The 22,164-nt window shown below is 44.7% G+C and overlaps 1 protein-coding gene across 2 annotated transcripts in view; it reads left to right on the forward strand.

Moving 5' to 3' along the window:
* Exoc2 (exocyst complex component 2) overlaps nt 1-22,164 on the forward strand; it is a 150,560-nt gene that overhangs the window by 70,409 nt on the left and 57,987 nt on the right. For both annotated transcript variants that reach the window (XM_023712082.1, XM_004628412.3), the window contains exons 12-20: nt 4,316-4,441; nt 8,627-8,751; nt 14,338-14,403; nt 14,532-14,689; nt 14,841-14,962; nt 16,002-16,063; nt 20,455-20,535; nt 20,851-20,910; nt 21,886-21,947. In XM_023712082.1, the coding sequence (XP_023567850.1) occupies nt 4,316-4,441; nt 8,627-8,751; nt 14,338-14,403; nt 14,532-14,689; nt 14,841-14,962; nt 16,002-16,063; nt 20,455-20,535; nt 20,851-20,910; nt 21,886-21,947 (862 nt within the window). The remainder of the gene's footprint in view (nt 1-4,315; nt 4,442-8,626; nt 8,752-14,337; nt 14,404-14,531; nt 14,690-14,840; nt 14,963-16,001; nt 16,064-20,454; nt 20,536-20,850; nt 20,911-21,885; nt 21,948-22,164) is intronic.

Here is a 22,164-nt window from a genome sequence, read left to right on the forward strand (position 1 = left end):
AAATGAGCTATGCACAAAATAATTCTAGTCTTTTGTCTTCTGAAAAGAAAAACAATTCATGAATTTTGTGTTTATGAATAAAGTTTTTTTAACAAGGAAACAAAATGTATATGCAAAATCAATTAGAAGGAGACTTCCTTTCAAGAATGTTGCTGGCATGTTATAGAAACTTTATTTAACAGCAGAAATAAGATATTGGTTCAACTGTCAGAAATTAAAGAGTACATGCATGTTAAGTGTGTGTGCATTTAGGAGACTTTTCTTTCATCCATTTGTAGAGAAGAGATAAATCTTTAAATTGGTATAATTATAATTTGAACACTTGTAGAAGTTCAGATGTATCGAGAGCCTAAGCATTTTTACTTCTAGAATTTTGTTGGTACCCTTATTTCTATAAATGCTGTCTAGAATTTAGAACTAGAAATGTGGTAGTGATGACTTTTAATGCTGTAGGTTATGTTTGTATTTGAGGATTTGTCTCCAGAGTAATACTTACTTTGCAGTTGTTCCTCAGGGTATCTGTGACAGATTACAGTGAAGTAATTTTGGTCTTACAACCCAGTGATAGGGAACCTTTTAGAGATAAATGCCCACACTGCAACACCAAACCCACTCATTTATTGCAAAACACCAATACTCAACTTAAACCTGAATATTGAGGTATTAGTTTAGAAAATAACAACTGATACATTAACATCTTTTGTCTTAAAACAAAAACAAGTAACACTCAAACCCTAGGTTTACTGCCAGTGCTTATAAGCATTTAATTATTTGAGCATATTTATTGGTGTGTAGTGTCTTTAAAATAGCCAAGGTGTGACGTCCCTAACAGATACCTAAAATTCAAAGTAAGGCTTTATCTTTCTGTCGTCTTTCACGTGCTGCGACTAGGTTCCCACTTAAGCATCCATTCTCATCTGCCCCTTTGCGAGTCAGCCTGCCCTTCGGTGTCCTGAGGTGAAGGAGCAGCAACCGGAGTACCCACATTGCCCTCTGCTCCCTCTGTGGTGATGGAAATTTCAGAGTCAAATTTGGATCAGAGAATCAGAATTTCCCAACCAAAAACAATTTTGCAGGTTGTGTAGTTTACTCATTGTTGTGGGCCAGTTTGCAGTGCTGCCCTGTGACTCCAAAGTACTCTGGACGCTGGCTGCGTATCCCCAGCCCCCTGCAGAGAATTCCTCTTTGCCCTCATTTCCAGACTGGTGAACAGTTTGTTAGGATTGGCCTGGATAACAGCATAAAGTTACAACTTTCTCATCATTGCTAAAAATAATTTCCTATTTGACAAAAGTTTTTAAAAATTTTCCATCTATTGGGGATGTAGCTCCACAGTAACATGCTTGTCTGGCATGTGGGACACCCTGGGTTTAATTTTCAGCATGGCAAGAAAAAATAAATAAGTAAATAATTCCGTGTAGGGGAAAAACCTTGCAGGAAGAACTTGTTTCTGAAGAAAATTTGCTGCTAAGAAAACAAATGATCTGTTAGAATTCCTGTAACCCAGTAGTCATTTGAAAAGGATAGGTGCAGCCTTAGAGCCACTGTGGTCTGTTGTCTCCAGAGGCTCCACTGCCAGCAAGCCTGTGATCTCGGTGCAGGGCGCAGCTGAGCACGGTCCTTGGCTGGTGTCCGCACAGGGCCTCGTGGGGCTCCAGGGAGAATGCAGCAAGAGCACCAGGGTGCCGTGCGCAGGGGAGAGCAGGCCCAGCAGAAGTGCCCCTGGGGCCTGCTCAGCTTCCATTCACAGCTGTGCGCAGTGTGGCGGTGTGAATTGTGTGCTTTTCTCTTAAACACATCATGCATGCTGCTGTTGTGTGGTAAAGTAAAATAATCACGGGCAATTAGGCTGATTTCTTGTGAAATGTTTTAAAGACTTTGCTAATTTACAGAAATCATGTATTTTTCACTTGTTTTATAGTAATGCCATTACCTATTTTTAATAATTTTGTGGAAGGAAAATACCCAGTCGTGTAGTTGGAGTTTAAAAGGCTGATCAGAATCCTCAAAGCTTGCTTTTATTTTTCCCTGCAACAGGTTATCCTTAAAGTGTTCATCTCAATTTTCAAAGTATAATTCTCCTGCCTGATTCCTGGTAAAGCAGAACATGATAGGACTTTGTTTTGAACAGAAAAGGAGCAGGATGTTCTGGGGAGCAGTGCCTGTGTTGTCCAGGTCAGCACCCGACGCTGCGTGTAGGCCTTGTGAGGGGCATAGGTGGCTTACAGACGCGCCCGGCGGCCGACTCATCCTGGCGTGGGGGGCACCATCCCTGCGCCCCGTTGCTGCGTGGCCCTTGCCGAAAGGCAAGGCCACGGTGCCGAGGTCAGCGTACACTTGACGTGCTTTTGCTGATGTCACAGGTAGTAGATGGCGTGGTCTCTAGTAGAACAAAAGCACTTCATCCAGTGCTGTTGTTAGAGGGAAGAAAAGTTACAGCTTTACGTTTTAGGACTTAAGTCTAGGTGATGTGATATTAAACCATTTACAGTTGTTGAAGTACCAGCTGTGGGGAAGAACGCTTTCTGAGGATCCGCCGACGCGCTTTTGAGATCCATACTAACAAAACTGTTCCCTGATTCTCAGGATAATTTGGATTGGAAAACGCTGGAACTTCTGCAAGGCTTCTGATGGGGAATGAGAAGGTGGGGGTTCCAGCCAGTGTGGGGCGCATGCCTGTGCTGCCAGCCTGCGAGCCAGAGGGAAAGCACTCCAGCTCAGGCCCAGCGGGCGACTTAGCACCTCGGTGGGACCTGGCTCCAGACGGGAAATATAAAGGGCTTGGGATTAGGGTAGTGTGAAGCCCTGAAGTCCCAGTCCTGGTACTGCATTAATAAAAACGGGGGAAAAAGAGAAAGCAAAAAGGAAAGAAAGAAAAATATTATTTTAGTGTGTAATTAACCCAGGAGGTTTCTGGATTAGAAGAGTACTCCAGGGAGGTGGAAAGGACCCTCACCTGCTGGCAGCTGGCCCCCAGGATAGGCATGGAGAGGGGACCCCCACTGCCCAAAGAGGTTTTTTTTTTTTTTTTTGTTTGGTTGGTTTGTTTGTTTTTTTTCCAGAACTGGGGATTGAACTCAGGCCCATTCTATTGAGCCATTTCACCAGCCTTTCCCAAAAAGAGAATGTGATTTCGGAATTTCTTTTCTTTTCTTTTCATTTATTTATTTTTTTCTTTAGCTGTCCTAGTCATTTTATTTGAAATAAAACTTTGTTTACACTGTATTTCACCCTTTTTTTAAAAAAATGTCTTTGGTAACGGGTCTCACTGTGCCACTCAGACTTACAGTGATCCTCCTGTTTTCAGGCTCCTCCCCAGTGCTGGGATTGTAGGCGTGGGCGACCACGCCAGGTCCCAGTGGCTGACTTAGTCCTCCCAGGGATGGGTCAGGTATGGCATATGGTACTGGAGTTCCAACCCTGGTCCCTGTGTTTGCCTGAGCAAGGCACTTAGTCTGCTGAGCTATCTTTTTTTAAATTTTTTTTTCCATAATTTTATTAAGAAATAAATAGCAATGAGAGAGTTTCAAACCAAATTGGTAGGACAGTTTCAATAATTAACACATTGCATACATTCTTCCTAGTGGTTAATTGCTGTACAAGATGAGGACATGATATCCTATTTACAAACACTATTAGAACAAATCTCTCTATTCATTAAGAGAATGTAACTATATATCTATCCTAACCACTTTGAATACACAGATACAAAATGGACATTCATCTGTATCCCCTTTTCTTGTTTAATTCCCTTTTTTGAATATTATAGATGTGTTAACTCAGCAAAATATTCTAAAAGAGTTCAGTAGCCCATAATAGTATTGGGTCTTCTGCTTGACTGGCAATGTCAGAAACTGTTGACCTGAGTCCTCTACAGCTCAACATCACAGCATGGCTTTACTTCTTATACTTTGTTTTTATACTTTTCTGCTGGATGGTTAAGACCAAGGTAAAGCAGGACCTATGCAACAAGAGTTGTATGATTTGGGAATTTAAATGGAATGGTAACGGGCCAGGGAGATGGCTCAGTGGAATAAGCGCTTCCCTGGCAAGTGCAGGGGTCTGAGTTCAATCCACGGTTCCGCCAAAAAAAAGGAAAAAAAAAATAAATGGAATGGTGGCCTTAGATAAGAGGTGACAGAGATTGGTGCTGTGTAAACTTAAGAGTCCACGCCAGGAAAAGAAACAGGAAGCCAGGTGTGATTCAGTTTCACTCATTAAAGGCTTTATTTAAAAGAGCAGAACAATAATTAAACAAGAAGCAGCACAAAGAAAAGAAAAACAGCAGTGTCAGGGAATGCCACCTCTCTTCCAGGTAACCCCAGCCTACACAGCCCCCTGCTGGACCTGGACAGTGACCCCCGCCCCCCTGTGCTAAGCCACCTCGGGCAGACAGCATCGCTGAAGAGGGGCAGCAGCTTCCAATGTGGCCGCGACGACAGTGAGTACCACACCCGTGCAGCTCAGTGCTGAGGCTTGTGCTGGTGGTGGCGGCGCTTTCGGGCCTCTGCTCTTCTTGAGAAACCGTACCTATGCCACTGTCCTCTCGCAGGCTCACTGCTACCCAGTAATTCAACTTGTTGAAAGTCCACATTATATTTTACATTAAAGAAATAGCGTTTGAGGCCAGTGAGATAGCTCAGCAGACGAAGTGCCTGCTTCGGCAAGTGCAGTCCCACATGCCGCACTGGCCCTGCAGCCGAGTCTGGGTGTGGTGGTACACACCTGTAATCCCAGCGCTGGGGAGGCTGAAAACAGAAGGATCACTGAGTCCAAGCTGCATAGTGAGACCCTATACCAAATACATAAATGAAAAAAAGAAAAAAGAAATACTATTTGACAAGCTTTAAACATCTGTTTTAAAAGGAAACTCAGTTGCTATTAACCACAAGAATAACTGCTAATCCTTTCTCCTAAGATGCAGTGTCTCAGGTTGTGCCTGTGTTGCATTTCTTAACTTTGTAAAATGCATGTTACCTACCATCTCCTTACCACGCTGCTTGTCATCTGTGTGCAAGTGAGATGCCGGCAGTCCCTGGCTGGTTATGGTCTCAGGAGCACTTACACGACATCAGGTAGAGCGGTGAAATAGTGACCTTAGACTTTAACTTTAGAGTATATTCCTTGTGTAAGTATTGAAGGGACTTTTTCCCGTTTTATTAATGAACACGAACATGTTGAGAGCATCGTAAAACCAATGATGCAGTTCTTTTAAGAGCAGTGTGTCCTTCTGTCACTGCTGGTAGTGGTGGCAGTGACGGCCTGCTGCTGTCACACTCCCCTTCCCCACAAGCCTACTAGCATCCCTGTGACTGCCAGCCACAGAGGAGAAGCCAGTACCTCTTTGTGCTTGGTACTGCATCCAGGGTGGAGAGCCTCTTGCTTGCAGCTTCCCTCTGTATTCTCAAATACATTTCCTTTCCATAAATAGTGGGACAGTGTATTAGGTGTCCATTCACCATCAGAAGTGGTAATAAAATGCCAAGATCCAACAGAAACTGCCGTTAAGGCTGCTGCTAACAAATCACGTGATTTTGAACAGTTCTTGTTTATCCTGCCTGAGTTGGCAGGTATCTTGGGTCTCTTTATCAAATTTTAAAAGTATTTATTAAATTTGAGAATATTTCATCCTTTATTTTCTCAAAAATTTTTCTTCTCTGCCACTTCTCTAGGGCTGCAATTCCATGTGTGTTAGACCATTAAGTAATTCTGTACTTTTCTCGTTGCTGAGACAAAATACTAGACACCTAAAGTTGAAGGAGGAAAGGTTTATTTACTCCTCGTTTTGGTCCATAGTTGGCGGGCCCGGAGGCAAGGTGACACAGTGGAGGGGCAGCAGTTCATGGTGGCAGAAGACAGCAAAAGCAACGAGAGGAGAGCAAGCCTCTTTTTGCCCCTTATATTGGACACAGGCTACATACCCTAATCCCAGTCCCAGCATTAGACTACGACTCAGTTGCAAACTCAGTTCATCCACCTCCAAGAAGTCTGTCCCCCACAACTGTGTAAGGCTTGGGGACATCCAGACACAGAGCGTAGTAGTGTATTACTAAGGCTTTTCTCCCTTTTCCACAACTACTTTTGTCATTCAGCGCTTCAAAGTGTGGTCAAATGCTACGCCTTCAGCTTTTCTGATCCCTATCGTACTCTAACCTGAACCCACCCGGTACTGTTTGCTTTGGTGCAGCGAACTGAACTAAGAGTGCAAGGCACCGCTGAGCTGGACCACAGCTGCATCCTTGCTTTCCCTTCTTGTTCTTTGTGCTTCCCTTTAAGTGTGGGAGCACAGTTGTGGCAGCTGTCAGTGTGTGCTGTCCCATCTCTGGCACTGTTTCTGTTCTGTAGCTGTGGTCTGGCTTCCAGGTGGGGTCATAGCAGGTCTCTGCCTCGGGTGACGTGTCCTTGCTTTGGGTGCATCTGGTCATTATAGTTTCTCACGCACTACAGGTGTTTAGTGTTGAGCATCTGGTTTCTGCTTCTCCCCTTTAAACAGTGCTGGCCTTCGTTTTAGCAGGCGGGTGGTTTATAAATATGAGCTCAGTCTTCTCTGGGCTTGATGCTCTGCTTTGCTAGAGCAGGGTTAGAAAAGCCTTCGTTCTGGGACCCTACAGTCTAGGTACCAAGGCCTGCACCTTGGGTCCCTGCTGAGAGGCCAAGTTCCTTGGCAGGGATGTGCTCCTTGCACTTGGAGAACCTAAAAGTCTGCCTGTGCCACGTGACCCGTGGGAATTACCGAACTTACAGTTCTCTGGTTGGTCCAGGCCTGGCATGGGAAGTGTTGCTGCATGTATGTGTGGTGCTGTCCTTCACAGAGACTTCAGAGGCCCCGGGCAGGGTGTGGAGCCGTCTGTCAGTGTAGCATCTTCCTTTCCTGAACTCCTTCCTCCTCGCACGTCAGGCATGCAGCCTCTCCCAACTTCTCCATCTTCCCAGCTCAGAAAGGACCTCGAGCTCGGTTTTGCTTCCTCCTCCTTTTCCTCCCAGGGTGTTCCCAGCCTGCCAGACATCTTTTCCTCCTGTCACAGATGGTGCTGCCTGTTGCCAGCACTAAGAATTGTTGTGGCTTCGGGTGCTCTTGCCATGTCTCCCCCACCAGGTTTCTAGTCCTTCATGGCTGATGGCTAGGTCCACTTCATGTTACTCCAGCAGTGCTGGAAGAGGAAGGCAAATAAACTAGTTTACATTTCCTAAATGTAAATGCATCACTCGAAATTAGAATGTTCTGAAGGATTACTTACCATAAACCATAGGTGTAAATAAGGTTGAGTAGGCTCATTCTCAACGTTGTGAGCAAAGCAGAGCTCATGGGGCTACATACTTTGACTTTCGTTGGGGGTAGAGACACATTTCTACCATATCTCCTTAGTTCCTTTTTTCTTAAGAAATTACTCTGAATGCTATTCTGTCAGTGACATATCATGTGGTCTTCACTAGGACAGATTTTACTTAGTAAGAAACAAAAACCCAAATTTTATAATGATCAAAATTTGGATGCAGCACACTCAGAAGCAGTGGGGGAAGGCTGTTGTTCATGTATGAGCATTAAAAAGGATTAGCAGGGAATAAAAACAAACAAATCAAGTACATGTCCCACAGGAAGCCAGCTGCTCGCAGAAAGCTGCGGTGCCTGAGCACCAGCGTGGCACACGGCTGCAGCGCTCAGTCCTCCCCGTGGGGAAACCGGCAGATAACCAGAGCGCCAATGGACCATCAGAGCTTGCAGCTGAAGGAGTGTTTGGGAATCAGTTTGTGATGTTTTCATTTATAATCATTTAAATCATTTTCTGTCATATGACTATTTCAGTTAAAATGCTTTTTCCATGAGATTTATTTATTTATTTTTCAGGCAAGGTTTATATTTTGGTTTTAGTGCTGAGGTTTGAACCCAGGGCTTTCTGCTTGCTAGGCAAACGTCCTACCACTGAGCCACATCCCCAGCTCTTAAAATGCTTTTTGATGGATTTGATAAAAAAGCTTATTTTACTTTCTGATTATTTTATGGTTTTTAAAATGGAAAATTTTTCTTCAAAGTCAGTGAAAAGGCAGCATTCCTTCACTAACTTGGGGCCAGGGTTATGGAATAGTCTTTGTGAAGGCAAACTTTGTGAGACCTATTTTTACATCATATGTGTATAGAGTGTGTCGCGTATACGTGAACTGTACCCATCTGGAAAGACAAGAGAGTACATGCCTGGGCGGAGTGTGTACGCACAGTGTAGCAGACGCAGTGGGAGGTGCTTGCGCACAGGGGTGTGAGTGTGCTTCGGTCGTGAGCTTGATTCTTTCCATGATCACAGTTGCAGAACAAGTTGGATGGTGCCAGTTCAGACTTAAAGGTCAGGTGCAGTGTTATGGGGAAGTTTGTTTTGGTAGTCCTCAAGCGTAGTGATCAGAAGTGTGGAGAGACTTGCATTTGTGAGCAGAGGCACCTCTGTAATGTCTGGGAAGCGTGTGCTTGCACAGGCGGGGAACAGAAGAGTATGTGTGCATGGTGGGGTGTGAGCGGGGAGAGCAGCGTGGGAAGAGTGTCCGTGCACACCTGTGGAGACCACAGGGCTGTGTTCAGACAGGTGGTTATTCTTGATTCCAAAATGCATTCGTCATGTCTTGTCCTTTGTTTCCTTAGCTTGGAGGTACAAAACTCCCCACAGGGTGGCATTTGCTGAAAAATTGACCAAGCTTGTTTTAAGCCAGCTGCCTAATTTTTGGAAACTCTGGATTTCCTATGCCAACGGAAGCTTGTTCAGCGAGGTATGTGTACAGCCTTGCCCTGGTGGAGCCATGTCACTGCATCTTTGGTCTTAAAAATTACAGAATTTGAGGTGACTTTTAAAACCTTAAAGGCCCAACACCTCTAACCACTGTCATTTATTTTAAGATGAGTTGAAAGGTTGATAAAACCCTAATTCCTGGCAGCCTTGTGACCTTGAGCAGCTTCCTTTGTTGTTCTGGGACTCTGTTCTCAGCTGTGAAAAGAGAATATGAGGGTATCTTGCTCAAGAAGTGCCTAAAAGGAATCAGACCAAGAGCTGGAGGAAGGGAGGGAGGGAGGGAACACACAAATGAAGGATTTTCAAGGTTACAGAATTAAATACAGTCCTAGTCAGGCCAAATTGCAAATGAAATTTTCCAGTGGTACACTGTGAATAAGCGATAAGGAAAGAACACTGACAGCTTTTGCACAAGTCTGAAGTCATCCATGGAAAGTGGAATTCCTTCATGGGAAGGAAATGGAAAATGGAGTATTAGCCCACCATCCCAGCCTCCACAGTGCCCATAAGCCTTCACATTCCACGACTCACACTGTCCTTAGTGGCCTTGCTGTGATGTCCTTGTCCCCAGCTTGCTGTCCTTCGCAGTGGTGTCAGAGCATCTGCATGCAGTAGATGCTGCGCTGGAGCTGCCCACTCACCAGGCCGATGCACGCAGGGTTCTGTAGTGTTGAGGAATGGTGACCTGTGTGCCTTACCCCAGTGTTTCCTGCTCCTAATGACTGCGTCTGGATGTAGCTCCTCAGTAGGTTAGGGAGGTCAGTCAGGAACTGATGGTGCAGAGATTATGGGTTGACTTGGGTGTATCCCACATGGAGATAGGCTCACCCCTCTCTGTAATCTCCTGTGTGTAGTGTGCCAAAGTCTCTTGAGCCTACCCCTGGTCCATCTGAAGGATGGAGAAGGAGAACGCTGCACGTCTTGTCTGCTTGGCCCTGGGGGAGGGACAGGTCTTCCTGAAGGCAAAGCTGATTTCCTTCTTCTTTAGGCTTTCCTACACAGATAGTGGATACACGCTGGGGAGCTGTGTTATGGTGTGTGAAGATACTGTCTTTGCTGTGTCAGACCCTTCCTACTCAGGGCAAGTAGTGAGGTGTCTGGGAGCCCCAGGGTCCTTGGGGGTCCTTACCCATGCACATAAATCCGCGCAGTCAGAGAAGCTACGATTCACGCCATGCAGTACAGACCGGGGGTGTGGGGATTAGCAGGAGCGAAGCTCTGCCAACGTCTGGCAGAGGAGGGGCTTCCTCTTGTTGTTTAGAGTGGCATTTATCTGGGGCTGGGGCTGGGGCTGGGGCTGGGGCTCCCTAGAAGAGTAGCATGCATGAGGGCTCAGAACTAGGGAAAGACAAAATCCAGTATTTGAAAGCTTTTTTCCTGTCACAGGTGTTTAAGGAACAAAGTTGAGTAGAAAAATATTCCACTGGTGTACGGGAGTAGAGCTGAGTGAGGTCAGCTTGGCCCTGGGGAAAGTGTCACTCTTTTCAGCTCAGTGCTGCTGCTTCTGGTTTGAGTCACGGCCTGTAGATGGACCACCCTGCTGAGCATGGGCTGCTTGGAGTCTTTTCAGTCACGGATTCCTAAGGGTTTTGATCTGTGATGTCATAATGAAAAGGAATGTACTTTCCTTCTAGGTTATACCTAGTTATGTTAAAATTTTTAAAGTGAAATATTTGATAGTAGATGAAAAATAAAACAGCCTACTTTAGGTCTCATGGACAACAGTGCTCTTTAATTATTCCACTGAGGTGGAGATACCTGTGCTATTTCTACCAACTTATGTTTGTAATCTTCTCCTTAATTATTAAGTATAATTCACGCTGCAGATTTACACGTGCTTCAAGATTACTCATCCTCTCTTAGAAGCCCGTGACACCAGAGGGAAGGAAGTAGCAGAGTGCAAGAGTTGGAAGTTTACTTCTCTTGGGCTGGGAGATAGCTCAGTGGTCTGAGCACCTGTCTGGCAAGCGCAAGGACTCAGGTTCATCCCCTGTACCATATGCCAAGCTGGCCCTGAAACTGTGTGTGGTGGCACAGGCCTGTAATCCCTGCTCTAGGGAGGCCGACAGGAGGATCACTATGAGTCTGAGCTGCATAGTGAGACCCTGAACCAAGTGAATGAATGAATAAGTTTATAGGCTTGTCTTCGCAAGCCTATGAATAAAACCCAGAAACATAATTAATGTTGGAAAGAGCCCTGGGCTTTTTGATAATTGTTACTTAATTTTATAAAAACGTGCTTTCAGTAAACACAATTTACATAAAATTTCTCCTGAAAGAATCATCTTGTATTATTAACCGTCTGTCCGTTAAAGAATTAAATGAAATTTCCAACAGTTTGAAAAGTAGTCAGTTCTTTAAACCAGCAAGGACCATGTAAAGTAACCTGTGAATCAAAACAGTGAAATCTAGCCGTTGGTTTTACCACAAAGGAGTTTTGGTCTGTGTGTGCAGGAAAGAGTTAAGGTTTTTAGTTAACGAAATAGTTAATAATAAAGATCTCACCTATAGATATTAGTATAATATCTATAATAATAAATTGTAGTATAAATATAATTTATACTCATAAATATTAGCATATTCTTGAATAAAAATCTTAAACATCCAAATCATTGTTAAACTTTAGAAATCAACATTTTTTAAAAAGTTGCATGACTCGTAAATCAGAATGTACCATCAGTTGGGAAACAGTTGGGCAAACTATAGGTACCATTTTTTGGTTGGTGCTGTTTAACTCCTTATCCAAAAAACTGGTAAATAATATTTCATTAACAGGTCTAGGAGCATACCATCCCCTCCCTTGTCTCCTGTTCTACTTTGCCTGTTTTGGAAACAGGTGTCTCAATTTTATAAAGTTATTGTCCACTAGGTGTCATCATATATTCACAAGCAACCTCTTTTGTTCTGTCAAATCATAGTCTTAGTTTTCACAGACACATGAGTGGACATCTTAGAGTGTGTGCATGCTTGCGTATGCACACAAACCACAACACAGTGTCAGATACTGTCCTTTGGAGGATATAGTAGAGAAGACACCCTGTGACAGTCTAGACAAGGACAGTCACCCACCAGCATGTCCCTCCTCCACAGCACATCCCACAGTTCTCCAGAGTAGGCATGTCGGGGGTAGTTTTCTCTAGAGGAGCAGAAGAAACCACGCATGGGACCAGCATGTGCAGAAGCTATCCCACAGCTACAGAACCAGCCCAGACCCCAGCGCATCTGCAGGCTGAGATGCGTAGGCCGCTGCTCTGAGTTCCAATGCGATGCCAGCAAGCTCAGGGTGCAAGGAGAGTAGACGTCCGCTGCAGGTGCAAAGGCAGGTGGAGCTGAGCCACACCCAGTGTCCACACAGGAGGAGTTCAGACAGGAAGTCTCCTCTCAATGGAAAGGAGCATCAACCTTTGGTCCAGTGAGGCCTGCTCTTCCTGAACACCCAGGCAATGCTCAGCCAGAGGGCTGTGTGGCCTGTGGCCTTGTCACACCGACGCTCAAGCAGCCATGCCAGATTCCCTGAGGCACTGGCATTTCCCATGACCCAGGTATGCCCTGGTGGTCCAGTAGACGCTGAGCAGCTCAGCAGCGCCCGTTCTACACCCGACAACTCCCAACCTTCTTATAGACACAAGAATCTTCACTCTCCTTTGGTGACAAGTTAAACCGCAAGGGAGCTGAGTCTGGTGGGCTTTTTATAGGCTGTACCTGGCTGCTTTAAGGCCAGTCTGTGATATGATGTGATGTGAGGAACCCAGGACTTCAGGGATTTTTAAAACAGCCCTGGATTCAGGGGAGTCATGTTTTGTGAAGTATGTTCAGGAAGGTCCTGAACAACCTGAAGCCTGGGTGATTATCCATTCGCCAGCATTTATTGAATACCCCCAAGTGTCTGTGTGTCAGCTACTGATTTGCTCATACACTGACAGTATATAGATATATGTGTTCTCATACATGGTATGCACATTGTAAATGCATATATACATATATGTTTTGTGTGTAACATGTATGTTGCCATATACAAGTATACATAGGTATGCATAGTGTACATATGCATCCCACACAAATTTTTCTCTAAAATTACAGATATTATGAGGAAGAGACTCGGTAAGTTTGGTTCTTTGCCCTGCTAGAGGCAGAACCAAAAGTCATCGTTGAGCTGGGTGTGCTGGTGCACACTTGTAATCCCAGCACGTGGGAGGCTGAGGCAGGAGGATCATCACAAGTTCCGGGTTAGCCTGGGCTACAAAGTGAGTTCAGTGCCGGCCTGACCTGCATAGTGAGACCTAACTCAAAAAGACAAAAGACAAAAGTCATCCTTGCCCATCAAGCATGAGGATATGAATTTGATTCCTGGCACCACAGAAACAGAGAGTGATCCAGAATTCAGAGACAGCTCTGAAAGGAATAGATAGGGTTTTGCAGTAAAGAATATTCTCAGTGGCTGGGGGAGGCAGAGAGCTATGCGGGATAAGATGTCAGCTGCCGCATCGAGAGCACATACAAGTGCAAAATAAAAAAAACTGCACACCCACCACAGCTACTAGCTTATGCATCATACGCATGCTTGTGGACGTGTATATGGACGTGTATGTGCACACACTGGAAATTGCGTATGTTTTAAAGTTAACACGAAGTCAGTGTCATTATCCTTTTGCCTCGTGGCTAATCTTAAATAGAAAGGTCTCTTGGCATGGTTTTAACTTTATAATATGTGAGGACTTTCCTTTTTTAAAAAATTTTCTTTCTTTTTTTTCCCTGAGACAGGGTCTTGTGGTATAGTCCAGGCTGGCCTCAAACTCAGGGCAGTCATCCTGCGTCAGCCTCCCAACTGCTGAAATTACAGGCATGTGTCACCATGCCCAGCGAGGGTTTTAAGTTTTAAGGAATAACTTTTCATTATGTCAGTGAAGTGTGAAACTTGTATGTAGTATAATTCTGTTGTTGCTTCTTTAGAAAGTTTCCTAGGCTTGGCCTTTGGTGTTTTATATAATAATAAATACTTGTTTCTGAAAGCTAACTAAAGTCCAGTTGGATGGGTTTTCCTTTTAAGCAGTGTAATCTACAAATTAGAATAAAGGAAAACATGAGCTATATTGTAGACAAAAATACAGATTTGTAAGAGAGGTATAGTGACTCAGAATTTTAAATAATAAAATGACATTTGTAATGCTTGTATTTCCCAAGGGGTACACGGGTGCCGTGGGACTGCTGCACACCAGCCCCACTGCGTTACTTCTGTGCTAGTCCTAAGGACCTGGCAAAAGCAGGAGGACTGGGGTGCATTGTGCCATACCCATGAGGGAGTTCCTGTAGAGAACTGGTAGTTTTAACTTAGTCTTTAGGCTTTCTGCTGGGAATTGTATTGAAAGGTTTTAGAAAGATTAATGACTTCTTGTTAGAGTAAGAGATTGTGTAGTCAATCTGTAGTCGTGAACTCCAATTATTTCTAAGTACTGTTTGCCCAGGTTATATTTCATGTTCTCCTAGCAGCTGCTGATGTGTTTCTCATTGTTCTGAATTCCTTCTGCAAGGCAGCTAAGATGTTTCATTTTGCCTTTTAATTTTTCAGACTGCTGAGAAGTCAGGACAGTTTGAACGATCGAAGAATGTGAGACAGAGACAGAGTGATTTCAAAGTGAGTGAGGGCGGGCATGCCAAGGCCCTGGGTCAGGGTGACTGTCCCCAGTGAGTTGAATCTGGTAAGTTTCACCTTCCAGCTCCCTGGCTCTGAGTGTGGCTCTGCTTGTCATTGTCATTTTGCAGAAGATGATTCAGGAAGTCATGCAGGCCCTGGTGAAGCTGCTGCGCGGTGCCCTGCTGCCCCTCAGTGTGCGGGAGGTGGAGGCACGGCAGTACGGGGGCTGGGAGGTCAGGGCCGAGCTCTCAGGCGAATGGCTCGCCCATGTCACCCAGACTCTGCGGTGAGTCCTTGGAGGAGGAGGAGATCGTGCCTTTGGCTTGGGACATGCCCAGCATGGGACATAGTGCCCTCCTGTGTGCTGTTCTCTCACACCTTGCTGTGGAAGCCGCGACTCCCATCTGCTCACTTGGCATCTTGGGCTTGCGTTCCAGCCTCACTTACGAGTCTCTGACTGCCCTTGAGATCCCTAACGATGTGCTGCAGGCCGTCCAGGACCTCATTTTGGACTTGCGCATCCGCTGCGTGGTGGTTACCCTGCAGCACACAGCAGAAGGTGAGCAAGGAGAACCCACCATCTCCCCGGCTTCCGGATCTTTAAAAATAAGAGAAAACTACTATTCTGGAAGCTGGAGTATTTAGTTCCTTTCATTTCTACCTACTCAACCATTTTTTTTTCAACATTATTTTTTGACATCCTCCAGAAGAAAAAAGTTGAATTGCAAGAAATTAAGATGGATACACTGGAAAATCTTTATAAGTAGGAAGTATAGAATATAAGATGTTTATAAATTATGCACTGATTTAAAATTTGTATATTTTTAAAATCTTAATTTAGAAAGATCATTATAAAATTAGAAGAAAGACAAATAGCAGTGGTTCTCTGGATGGTAGAAATTATAAATGCTTCTCATTTTCTTTATCCTTTTTAAACTTTGAAGGGTTTCCTACCTGAATCATAATGAGTAAGGGTTAGCTTTGTGAATCAGCTTATTGGGTATTTAATATTCCCAGAGTTAATCAAGAACATTTTTAGAAATGGCACGTGCTGTGACTGCCTGCCCCCGGGCCTTTTCTGCAGGGCAGCCTAGTGGCTGCAGGCCTGCAGGTGAATGCACCCAGGAAGGGTGTGGGACCCTGGGGAGAGCCTCACTGTGGTGGTGTGCTCTGGGCCACAGCCTACCTTTCACTGCTGAGAGTCACCTTGCAGGAGCCTCATAGAGCATTTCAACAGAATCTCAGGTGCCACTCAGACATTTCAGGCGGAACGTGCTCTAGGGGTTATTTTGTACGTCTCGCTTTACAGAGAACCCTGAGTATGTACTCTTGTCTCAAGTTATCACTAAGCGTAGTCTACAATCCTCAAACTGAACAATGCAGTACAAATTTGTACTTGCCTTAATGTTTTATTAGGAAAATTCAGTGAATGATACATATTTACATCCTCAAGTGGACCAAAATTTTATTCTTATCTCTTCGTTAATCAAATTTTTATAAACTTCTACAAAATAATTAAAAACTGTAACCTTGATAGATTTTTATCTATAAAGTACAGTGAGATAATTCTAATAAAGACTAATTTGTTTTCCTTGTAGAAATAAAACGATTAGCTGAAAAAGAGGACTGGATTGTCGATAATGAAGGGCTGACTTCTCTTGTAAGTTGAAAGACTTTATTAATGTATGTGTTTAGTACACTCAAAGCCTGTGGCTTGTTAATATTAGTAAGGGGCATCTGCTTTGTACATTGAAACTTGCACGTAGTTTCTGTAAATTAAAAAAAGCAGCTTCTTGAAGTTTCTCTCCTCAGAGTCGTTTTTGTTCAATCGTAAAAATGGAAAATAGTAGGTTTCTTTTAGTGGGGCCTATCTTCATCCTGTGTGACACCAGTTTTGTTGGCATTATTTTTTAAAAAGGCAGTTATGCTTAATTCCATACTGTTTAGCCACTTGAAATTCTGAGAAAAGCCTGGAAGGAATGCTGGTACTGACCCCTGAGATAAAACAAAACAGATGCAAGCGCCTCTGCAGATGTACCCCGGGCCAGTGGCAGCTGAGCCTCGAATCCCTTCCTTCCAGAGTCACCGCCTTTTTGTTTTTCATAATTTCTGCTGTTTCCACTCCTGGCTGACAGCCCCCCAGCAATCCCTGGCGACTATCTTTGAGCGTGGCCCTGGCTGTGCAGGAGGGGGTTGCTGTTTTCCCTCTTGCTGGCCTGCCAGGCCTCTCCCTTTCCTCTCTGGGACCCCATGCACTGGTCACTCAAGGTCACCTGCCTGCCAGGCAAGGGTCAGACTCTGTCCTGGGAGTCAGTGCTGACCACCATCCTGTTGTGGAATGGCTGGAGTCCACCTGCATGCTCAGCTGCAGAGGCGGAAGTGCAGATCTGTGCAGAGTGGTCGGGGCAGTGGTGTTTCCAGTTTCTGCTTGTTCCTATCAAGGAGGGAAAACACATGTTCTGGGGAGAGGACTTCTAGCTTCTGCCTAGATAATGAAGTGAAAATAATATGTTTTGGCTCTCCAGACATACTAACCAAAGACAGTCTGAGTTGTCAAGGAGTAGAGCTCCCACCTGGTGTCTTCTGTTCTCCTCAGATTTCTGTGCCTTCTGCTTGAGGGCGAGGAGAGGACTGCTTCTCTCCACCCAAGTTCAAGGCAGTCCTGACTAAATGTATGCATGTGCAAGCTACTTTAAGTGGCAGTGTACATTAGAAAAGAATTTTCATAAATTTGGTTATGCTGTATATGTGCTAACAAATCTATGAATATATTATAAAGCATCTTTTATAAAGTTTGATTGATTGGGTCTATTCTGTTAGTCACTATTATTGATATTTACATAAAAACCCTGGCAGAGCTGACTTGCCCTCCTTCCAAGTCTTCATAGAAAGGTGTGCAGCCCCCAGTGGGGCAGCCACTTCACATGCCATGGCAGCAGCTTGTGAAATAGCTCAACTTCTTCTGAGGGTTACATGTTGAAATTTTAAATTTTTTTTTTTCTTTTTTGGCAGAACCGGGGATTGAACTCAGGCCCTTCTGCTTGCCAGGGAAGCGCTTATTCTACTGAGCATCTCCCCGGCCCCAAGAGTATTAATTTAACAAATAAAATTCCTGTAAAGGTGTCCAAAAACACCTGAGTTCAGTCCCCGGTTTCGCAAAAAAAGAAATTAATACTCTTAACACCTAGAGTCCATATGATAATTTTAGTTTACATAATTTCTAACTACATTTTTCAAGCTGTTTCCTACAGTTCTGTTGTGATTGTCATAGTGAGCTTGAAAGACAGAGGATGATGGGACCAAGTGAGATAGCTGGGAACAGATCAGGCAGCAGGTCACCCCAGTGCCTGGAGTTCTTGGTCTGGTCAATTTGAGCAGTAGTCTCTGTTGCCAAGATTTTGTATTTTATTAAAACTAAATGAGCTGGCTGTAAACTCAGCACTAGGGCATGATATAGATCCTGGCTCTCAGTCCCCCTGCGGGGCCACGTGGCTCAGTGGCCGCATCCAGTGCTGCGGGCTTTGCCTCTGGAAACATGGCCCAGATGGTCACACAGAAGCTTCCTGTGGTCCACTTCCCACACGGAACAGCCGACTGACTCCCTTTGTGCCCTGGTAACAGGAAGTAACTAGTTTTCCATTACCCATGCCTCTTGCAAGCCCAATAGACATGTGCAAGGAGGGCGGCACTAGCCCCTTGGGCTCCTGAGCGAACACGGTTCTGGGCAAGACACCAGAGGTGCTGACACGGTGACCTTGCTCCCTTCTGGCCGCTCCTACGCGCCTTGCTTAGGAGAATGGGTGAACCAGCCCTTAGCACACAGTCTGGATTCCAGCTTTGAGTAATTGGAGTCTGTGGGTACGAGTCTGAGACTCTGAGCAGGGGTTAAGCTGTAGCACAGCCTCTGATTGACATTTCCTCGCATTTCCACAGCACCAGGCCCCTGCACTCGCTTTTTTCCTCGTGGCTGGGGCGGAACCCTTCTCGAGGAGTCACTGGACCATGGCCTCTACTTAGCACTTCACTGCATTCTTCCTACACAGCTCATTTGAAAGCATCCTGTTTTCTTCTCAGATCAAATATGATCTCTGCTTTTTTTTTGCTTTGGATAATTCTGAGAATTTCCCCTTTCAGAAGAACTGGAATGGGTTGTGATGACTTCTCATAGTCCGCCAAGCTAGATGACTCACTGGCGCGCAGAGATAGTACTATATCATAGCCTTTAGAGCAAAGGAAAAGAGAATTTGAGACTGTCATTTATTCGTAATTTAGCTGAAGCTGCTCCCTGAGCTGTCGAGGATTCCCTACTCATTTGTTTGTTACTGTAGGTGTAGGCATAAAGGAGGTCTAGGTCAGATCTTAGCAGAAGCCGCCCAAGTGAGCACCCAGGGTGAATGCACATTGACACTGCCCCGGTGGGCTCTTGTGTATATGTTATTATGATTATTATTGTTCTGAAGTCTTTATTGTCGGTCCTGCTGCCGTAGGTAGGTCACATGAATGAGGTCAGCCAGCTAACAGGCTCTGTTATGGCTGGACCGAGTGCAGGACCCTGTGCACACTGGACGTTAACAGCCGCGTGGGCTCCATAAGTGTGTCCTGCGCAGTGAGCATCCTCATCCTGTGCCCCCTGCTGCTCCTTGTTCGTGCTTCAACTTTTAAATATTCTTTGCGGTGCTTTATGGTGGTTTCAAAATACAGTGATATAAAAACAGTGAAGTAAGGCATTATTTTCACTTTTCATTAAGTGATGTCCCCCCACATCCTCTGCCCTGGTGGTGCTGTGCCACTGTCCTCCCGAGCAGCTTGCACTTAAGTCAGTGCTCCTTTTTTAAAAAAATAAACTTATCTCTGTCCTTCTGTACACATGAATGGGTCTGCACACATGTATTGGTGGATATATGTGCTATCACTTCCTTTCTTCTAGTAGTTGTTTCCCCCAAAACAAATCCTTAAAGATTGTGATGTGTGTGGTGGTGAGGAGAGAAGGGCCCGCAGCAGAGCCTGGGGATGTCGGTCCTCGGGGCTGTGCCCCGCCCTGGGCCCTGTGGTGCCCCCCGCATCCTCTGCCCTGGTGGCGCTGTGCCACTGTCCTGAGCAGCTTGCACCCTCCCTGTGCTCTGGGGAGGGACGGCTGCCCTCATGCCGCTGGCTGGGCCTCTGCTCTGGGCCCTCTCTGGCCACCCCGCCAGCACACTGCCCTCTGAGTTCTTCATGTCTTTCCTGGTGCTTTATTTAGTTTTCTCCCCCATCTTTATTTCTTTTCTTTTTTTTTTTTTGGCGGAACCAGGGATTGAACTCAGGTCCTTGCGCTTGCCAGGGAAGCGCTTACTCCACTGAGCCATCTCCCCAGCCCCCACATCTTTATTTCTATACTTCTTAAAAAAGATTTTTTTTTTTTTGATGTGACTTTCATTGTTTTGTCTCCTAACTGGAAAAATGCTTGATGAGAGTTTTGTGTTACTCAGGGGTCCCTGTCTGCTGCTTGGTGGTGTCCAGGCTTAGCTTGGAGTGTGTTGGTTGGATATGTTCTCAGGTTTCATTTTTTTCTGGCCTAATTCAAGTAGAAAATGCTTATAATGACCTATTGATTTAAAGATCTTGTACCTCCTCCATGTTACAAGTAACACTGAATTTGGAGAACATGGTTGGAGATGTGGAACATTAGATGGCAGGTCTCGTGCATCCCAGCGTGTTCCTGAGAGGTGGTACTTAAAATGCAAGCTTGTTATAGTGGGTCCCTATCATCCTTTCATTTACCTCTCAGAATAGTAGAATTTTAAAGAAAATGATTAGTGGTATTTGAGTCTATTTTAGTGAATTAGATATACTTTTAGTCTTAAGATTTCCCCACTTTTGAAATATTAACTGCAAGGTATATGGCAGATTTAAAGGTCTACAATGTAGAGATTATGGGTGAGGTGATTTGTGATCCTTTCTGGAAGTGGAAGATTGAGTGTTCTAGACCCTGTCCACGTTAAAAATCTCTCCCAGCAGCCACTGCCTGCCCTGCCTGCCTGGGAATTTAAATGGGTGTTTTCTCTTCTTCAGCCGAGCCAGTTTGAGCAGTGCATCGTGCACTCACTGCAGTCATTGAAGGGTGTGTTGGAGTGCAAACCTGGAGAAGCCAGTGTGAGTTTTCACCCCAGATCACCCCACAACCCTTCCTTGGACCCACCTTGTGGTCATCACTGTACAAGAGTTCTGTGTGCTTTCTGCCTGTGGGTCTTGCATAGTGTAATGACATGGACCGAGCTCTTGGGGCCAGCACTGTGTGCAGCAGGGAGCACTGCCCAGTGTTGACGTCAGCCTGGTCTTCCCAAGCCGGAGGCCACCATGAGGCTGTCTGTGACCCCAGAAGTTCTCCATTGTATTTCTAACTCCAGAAGCAAGATGTTTGGTTTTATTAGTAAAGTCCAAAAATTCTATTCAAATTCTTCCCTGTAGGTCTTTCAGCAGCCTAAAACGCAGGAGGAGGTTTGCCAGCTGAGCACCAACATCATGCAGGTAACACGGAAAGCAGCATGTCTAGAGCCTGAAGTTTTATGCTTCAGCCTCCTTCCGTCTGTAAAATGTGTGAAATATGTGCTGTTTTTAGCCTTCCCTTTTTATGCAATATCTTCAGGTAAGTGGGGCAATATAGGTAATGTAGTACTAATTTCTGCTTATTTTAACAATGCTCAAATATTTCATTTATATTATACCTCCCTTTTTTGTGTTTCCATAGCATTTCCATTAGATCACAAAGTAAGTTAAATGATAAGTATTTGTTTGTATTTTACTTAAAATTTTTCTTTTGAAGACCAGTGCTTTCTAGGCACTTTTTTTTTTTTTTTTTTGGTGGAACCGGGGATTGAACTCAGGCCCTTGCATTTGCCGGGCAAGCGACTTATTCTACTGAGCCATCTCCCTGGCCCCTCTAGGCACTTTTAAAGATGAGTGTGTTATTGAGTAGATAAAAAAAATTATTTCTAATGTTCAAGAATTTTTTGGGCAACCCAATTATGTCTCTTTCTCTCAATATACATATTTTGCTCTTTAAAAAACAAAAGAATTTGTTTTTTATGATGGTATTGGGGATTGAATCCAGATCCTTCTGCTAAGCTATATTTCCACCTCTTTTTACTTTTGAATTTTTAAATTTAATTTTATTTTATTTTTGAGACAGGGTCTCACCAAGCGATCCTCCTCCCACAGTTTCCTGAGCAGCCTGATGACAGATGTGCACCCTGCACCTGGCCACACACTTAAGAACTGGTCAGAGTGTACATGCTCTTAGTGTGTGTTGCTTATGCAGTGTCTGTGGATGGGATATGCTTCCACAGCTTATGTGGCATAGAGATACCTGTATGTTTAATAACTCCTTTCTCACCTCAACGCTTATGTGGTATATAATTGCACTTTATGTAAAATAATTTTTGATGACCCGATAGATTAATAACTGAAAGCGCATGTTGCTGGAACTTTGTATTTTTGACTTAGGTTTTCATATACTGTCTGGAACAGTTGAGCACCAAGCCTGATGCGGACATAGATACAACACAGTAAGTGATCTCATTCATGCATGTAAGAGAATTTAAAATGCATAGTTAAGGACCATAGAGATAGCTCAGTTGTCTAAGTGCCTGCCTAGGCAAGCACGAGGACCTGGATTTGATCCCCAGTACTGCACCCCCGGCACACTAGCCAGCAACCGAGACTGGCTGTGGTGGCGGATGCCTGTAATCCCAGTGCTGGGGCGGCTGAGACAAGAGGATTGCT

This window comes from Octodon degus, unplaced genomic scaffold (assembly GCF_000260255.1).
Source record: "Octodon degus isolate 3935 unplaced genomic scaffold, OctDeg1.0 scaffold00023, whole genome shotgun sequence".
NCBI lineage: Eukaryota > Metazoa > Chordata > Mammalia > Rodentia > Octodontidae > Octodon > Octodon degus.